General features: G+C 52.7%; 1 protein-coding gene across 2 annotated transcripts in view; it reads left to right on the top strand.

Moving 5' to 3' along the window:
- Positions 1-495: 495 nt before the first annotated feature.
- IGFBP7 (insulin like growth factor binding protein 7) overlaps positions 496-6,239 on the top strand; it is a 14,948-nt gene continuing 9,204 nt past the window's right edge. For both annotated transcript variants that reach the window (XM_056489064.1, XM_056489065.1), the window contains exon 1: positions 496-991. In XM_056489064.1, the coding sequence (XP_056345039.1) occupies positions 511-991 (481 nt within the window). In that variant the 5' untranslated portion in view covers positions 496-510. The remainder of the gene's footprint in view (positions 992-6,239) is intronic.

Genomic DNA, 6,239 nt, shown 5'->3' with positions numbered 1-6,239 from the left:
TTTCAGGGAGTTGTAGAGTGGTGAGGTGCCCTCTGAACCTTCTAAACCACCCCAGTTCCTTCAGCCCACGTCATAAGACGTGTTCTCGATAGACCTTTCACGAGCCTTGTTGCCCTTCTCTGGACATGCTCCAGCACCTCAATGTTCTTCGTGTAGACAGAACTGAACACAGCACTCCAGGTGCCGAGTACAGGGGGACAGTAAGTGTGTCCTGATCCTGCTGGCCACGCTTACTGCCCCATTGTGTCCTGGGCACAGCTGGCCCGCGTTCAGCCGGCTGTCAGCCCGCTCCACAGGTCCCTTTCCGCGGGAAGAAGAGGTAAGGACGGGATGCCGGAGCTGAGTGCAGGACAGCGGGAGGGACCGCGCAGGGCGGCCGCGGGATGGCGGCGGTGCCCCGCTGCCGTGGCCGGGACCGGGGCCGGGGCAGGGACCGGGGCGGCGCCGCCGGGGAGGGGTTTCCCCGCCGCCGCTTAAGCGGCTGCCGTGGGCGGGCGGCTCGGTGCCGCCATGCCGCCCTGCGCGATGCCGCTGCTGCTGCTGCTGCCGCTGCTGCTGGCGGTGCCGGCGGTGCCCGGGCCGGGCGCGGCGGCGGCGGCGGCGGGGGGCTGCGGGCCGTGCGATGCGGCGCGGTGCCCGGCGCTGCCGGCGCGGGGCTGCCCGCTGGGCAGGGTGCGGGACGCCTGCGGCTGCTGCTGGCAGTGCGGGCGCGGCGAGGGCGAGGCGTGCGGCGGCGGCGGCGCGGCGGGGGGACGCTGCGCCCCGGGCCTCGAGTGCGTCAAGAGCCGGCAGCGCCGCAAGGCCAAGGGCGGCCCGGTGCCGCCCGCCGCCGGCCCGCCCGGCGTGTGCCTCTGCAAGAGCCGCTACCCGGTGTGCGGCAGCGACGGGCTCACCTACGGCAGCGGCTGCCAGCTCCGCGCCGCCAGCCTGCGCGCACAGAGCCGCGGCGAGCCCGCCATCAGCCAGCGCAGCAAGGGAGCCTGCGAGCAAGGTGCGGGGCACGGAGCGGGGCGGGCGGGGGCGGACGGGGCAGCGCCGCTCGGCTGCCGCTCTGTGCCGCGGGTGCTGCCCTGTGACATGGACGTGATTTCACACCCACCGTAAATGGACTGGAGCGTCCCGGTCGGATGGCGCTGCCTAAACTTGGAGTAACGCTGCGGACCCAGAAACGCGGAGGAGCTTGGGCACTCGCTGTTGGCTTCCAGCGGTGCTGGAATACGCGCACTCACTTTTCGTACTTTGCCTAAAGCTCGCAGTTTGGGCTGCTGTGAGATGGAACAAAAGGGGTGAGCTATCCAGGACAGTGTTCTGCCCAGGCTGGTTGCAAGCAGAGAGGAAAGGAAATAATTAAATGGATGTGAAAGCCAAAGAAATTTAGAGCCAACATCCACTGGCTTGCTTTGGTTCGAAATGAAACAGTGACTTTCCTATGAGTTACACGTAGCAGTTTGCAATTGTTATATTTCCGACCAGGACCTTGATTCATCCCAAGCTTTTTCCTAGGGATGCTGCTCAAGGGAGAAGTTGTTCTGCTGCGGAGCCTCTAGTAGAAATTCTAGCCTCTGGGAGTGGTTTTTGCTGGGCGGGAGGGAGGGGTAAGACATAGCATGCAAACCATATACTGAACGTCTCAAGGACAAGATTGCAGCGCCAGTGCTGTTTTGGTGGAGGAGTGTTCTCATAAACACAGTATGTGCAGGTCACAACCTCCACCTCCTCCTTCTCTTGCTTCTCATAACTGAGGCCAAGTTTGCAAAAAAAATGTTTCTGAAACTCCCAAGGCAGGCATGAAAGACTGAGGATTGGGTTATGTGCTTTGATGTTGCCCATTAAATGCCCTGTGTGGCTTTTCACAAACCTTGTCCAAAAGATTAGGCTTACATATTAGCCAGAAAGAGTGTGGTACAGTATTAACTCTTAGAGGGGAGGAATTTCAGCTTTCAGGATAATGTGGAATGAGATAAGAATGGTCTCAGTCTATGCCCATGTATTTGGAAAGAGCCTTTCCTGCCTCAGGAGTCTTAAAGTGTGTGCTGCTTCTTGGCTTTGCCAGCCCAGACGGGTGAGCAGATGGGTTTGAAAGATGTCATGCTTCAGGTGTGTACTTGAGCAGAAGGCTGAGTTCTCACTTGCCTTGCCCAAAGTAATGTGGGAATTCATTGCAGAACAGGTATTGATACCTGCAAGGTACAGTCCCCACCCTTGGCTGTGCTTCCTGGTGTCTGTCCCAGACGGGATGCTGGTTTGACCTGGTGAGGCTTTGATCCAGACTATGGAGACAGAGTCTGATGAGGTCAGTGCAAACATGAGCCACTGCAGGGGATGTGGAGGGCCACTGACCTGCCAGCCTCCAGCAGGTCCCACAAGATTTCTCTGTCTTCTGATGCTCATAGCAGCAGCTTTGCTGAAGAAGGGTCTCAGAGTGGACAGCAATTCCATGCACATCCCTTCCTTGGAGATGTGTGCAGATCTGCAGATCTTTGTGGGCTGTTACCTGTTTAAGAATTTTGCTGGAACATGTGGTGCAGAGCAACTGGCAAAATGTTCAGTCCTCCATCATTCAGGGGATTCAGGGGATCTGTTCTTTTGGCTCCTGCTGCTGGGAGAGCTCCAACCCAGCATCTCAGGGAAGGGAGCAGGATGGATGTGGCTGCTCAGCAGTGGTGGCACAGCTGACCCTTCAGAGATTCCCCTCAGCTGTATGAACCTTTCTTGTTCTGTGGTCCTTCTGGTGATAGGCACTGCTCTGTGGCTTCCAGCCCAGGCAGGGACTCATCCCACAGCCGTGCTAGACATCTGGAAGTATTTCTGCATCCCTCAGTGCCTCCAGGCAGTTAGGAGCATTGGGTGGGAAGGGCGGGGAGTTGTAATCTGCACATGGATTTTGAAACACTGACAAGGAGAGAACATCCATCCCATCAGCCTAATAGCATAGAGCCTTTTCCAGTATCTTTCCAGATAGGAGACAGCATTTTTCTAGGTTTGTAGAAGGACCTGGATACTGTGATAGTCCAGTAGTGGAAAATTGGCTCTGAGGTGTCTGCATGCCCTCGCACGACCTTTCAGTCCAAGAGAGAGCAGCCTTTCAAGATAGTATCTCAGAAGAGATCCAGAAACATATGTCTCCAGCAGTAGGTCCTAATTGTGTTTGATTGCATTTTGGGATTTTAATTTTTTTTTTTTGTTCAAGTGGAACTGGAGAGGGAAGACTTGTTTTGCACATCCTGTTGGATCTTCCTTTGATATTAAATAGGAAAAGGAATTAACATGTTGTCAGCCCTGCAGAGTTTGCCTTGACCTTGTCCTTGATTGTTTCCCAGACCTCTCACATGTGATGCCTGTGCTTTGCACAAAAATCATGAAGGCATGCAGAAAAAGGTGTTTGTGCAGCAGCCAAAACTTCCTGCTGGAGGGCAGAGGAAAACAGTTGAGAAGAGTTTGAAAGGACGGAAATAACCCTTGCTCTACCTGCACTTGGCAGATGGAGGGATCCAGCTGGTCCTTTCTGGAGTGGGTTTTATGTGAGCAGGACTGTTGGGTATGTCTGGAAAAAGGCATCCTACTTGACTGCCAACTCCTTGAAGCTGCCTGGCTGCTCTTGGTGCTGTGCCAGCAGAAAAAGCTGCCTGTCTTTTTGCTCTGAGGGAGCAGGCAGAGATGCTGTGGTGCACCCTACTGGCTGGGCTCCTGCTTTGCCATCCCACTTGCACTCAGAGCTGGCCCTGGGTTTGCCCTGCTCCCTGTCAGGGCACCACTACCTGCATCCCATCTCTACTGTGTGTCCCAGCAGCCTCTTCGTAGCTAATTGCAGTGCTGAGGGTGCAGGAGGCAGATGCTGTGAAGTTTTCCATCTGCTTTCCAGCATTGCCTTTAAACAGGTTGTCTGTGTGCTCTCTGCCTGTGAAAATGCAGCTCAGGTCTGCACCAGGTCTCTCAGGCAGGGCACAAAGGGCACAAAGCAGAAGCCTGCTGGTGGGGCAGGTACAGGAGGTCTGGTGTGCTTCCTCTGGTGTCCCCTTGGCTGGAGGGAAGGCTGCTCTGACAGCTGGGGAGCTGCCCTCTGTCACTGCTGTCACACAGCTGTGCACAGATGTTCAGAAGTGCCTCTTAAGGAGTTGGTGGCTTCAGGAATGCAGGCTGAAATTGAATTTGCAGTGCACTCACTGAGGCTGTTTGCAGCCAGCTGGGACCTGGGGCAGGAGGACTGTGGTACCCACTGCCATGCAAAGCCAGCTGGCATAAAGAATTAGGGTTGCATGGCTCAGCTCAAGCCAGGCAGAAAAACAACCTCAAAGCACCAACCCCTATAAAAAAAAAGGCTATCAGGATTCCTGATGATGATCTCTGAGCTGAAAAATACCAGGCACTGACTTGTTGCCTAACCAATGCAGGAAGGGACAAATACCCCTGAGTCTTTCTTATCATTAGCTACCAGCAAATACCTGAGAGATGTATTGTGACTGCTGGAAATACTGCCAGAGTTGCCTCATTATATAGTTTGAAGTCCATAATGCTTGTTCCAACAGGGTTGGGGTCTCCAGGTTGTTTTGCTGTTGTCAGTCAAGGCTTTCTCTTTTTGTGTTATGCTCCCTCCTCTCACTGGAAGCCAAACTCTTGTTCTTGTTCAAAAGCAGGGTGCCACAAAGCAGCTCTCAGCAGACTTCAGAGAACAGTGTTTCACTCTCAGGGGATCTGGTGCTGCTTTGTACCTACCTACAAAGACCTCCTGGGTGTAGAAACTCAGGGCCTCTCTGTGTGAAGGGTAAATCTGCTGGCTTGCCAAGCAGTCTGCTTTATTTCTATTCAGCTGAGTCTGGTTTAAAACTCTGTGGCTCCATGAAAGTGTTTTCCCAGCACTGGGAACATGCAGGGCTTTTCCTTATGGTAATGATGGCTCACAGGATCCCTCCCACAGGCTACAGATGAACAGCTGAACCAGGAGAGATTCTTTTACAACTGACTGTAACCAGCATTAAACTTACCTATATCTCACCATAAAGGAGATCCCAGTCACTGGAGCTGTGCTGTCCCCTCAGAGAGGCATCATTTTGGCTCCCCAGAAGCCCAGACAGCATCCCTCATGGAAGGAGTTTTTTGTTAAGGTGCCACACACCAGCTCTGGGGCTCAGAAGAAGGTGGGTGTGAGATTTATTGGCTGTCCACAGGGTTTAGAAAAGCAAGCTGATGGATATAGGATTGTGACTGCCAGGCTCTTGTGGAGACTGGCAGCCCCAGGGGCAAATGTATCACCCCCCCCAAATTCCTGTCGATTTACCCCATCAGTGGTTTTGCTTTGCTGATTCTTCACTGTTCCATAAAGGTTCATCTGTGCTGCAGACAAAGAAGTGCCAGGTTCCCACAGGTCAACTTCAAAGCAAGAAACATGAATCACATCTGTTGGCTCATTCCATCCAAATTCAGCTGTTGAAGCTTTGCCAGAAATATCTAAGTTTTGAGGGTGGTTTGTTTTATTTTTTTAATCCACTACCAGAGCAAAACAGGATTTTGGGGGAAAAAAAAAAAACAAACCATGGGAAATGGCAGAGTGCTGTTATCACTGAGATTAGCTCATCTTCTCCTGATACAGCTGCCTTATGTACAAAGGCTCACAACTCTAGACACCACAAAACATAGTTCATAGCCAGGCACATTTTGCAAGAAATTCTTCTAGATTTGTTAACAAGAGGCTCAGATTGCTTTAGTTCTTTTCTCCCTTTCTTCTTTTTCTGGATTTTAAGAGATATTTCATGAGTGGTTTTGTCTTTGCTGGGGAAAGATTTAGAAAAGTTTTTGCTAAGTTGTCTGTGGTTGGAAATGAACCGAGTTCCCTGATTCTCTTGGGAATCTGTTTGAGTTTCTTCATCAGGTAAGAGTGGGGGTCTTGCAGTGGTGGCCTGCTACCTGCTGTCTTCCACTGCAGAGGAAAATGTTGCTTTTGTGGGTGGATCTTTCCAGCATTGTGTGCTGCATCCTGAGAGTCTGTGGCTGAGCACTCTGGGTGGATCTCATCAGGGCCCACAGACTTGTGAGTACCTAATTAGCACAGCAGGTCACTCATCATTTCCTCATGGATTGTGGGGACTTCATTCATCTCCCCATGTGGGAGATGGGTATCCTGAGGACAACTAGTGTTGATATTTAAGACAAAGAAGGCATTAAGTGCCTCTGCCTTTTTCTCATCCCCTGTCACTACACTACCCTCTGCATTCAACCAGTGATGGAGACACTCCTTGACTCTC

The sequence above is a fragment of the Oenanthe melanoleuca genome, chromosome 4 (genome assembly GCF_029582105.1).
Source record: "Oenanthe melanoleuca isolate GR-GAL-2019-014 chromosome 4, OMel1.0, whole genome shotgun sequence".
NCBI classification, from domain to species: domain Eukaryota; kingdom Metazoa; phylum Chordata; class Aves; order Passeriformes; family Muscicapidae; genus Oenanthe; species Oenanthe melanoleuca.
Note: the sequence above shows the minus strand (reverse complement) of the source record. Positions and strands in the feature narration are given on the sequence as shown.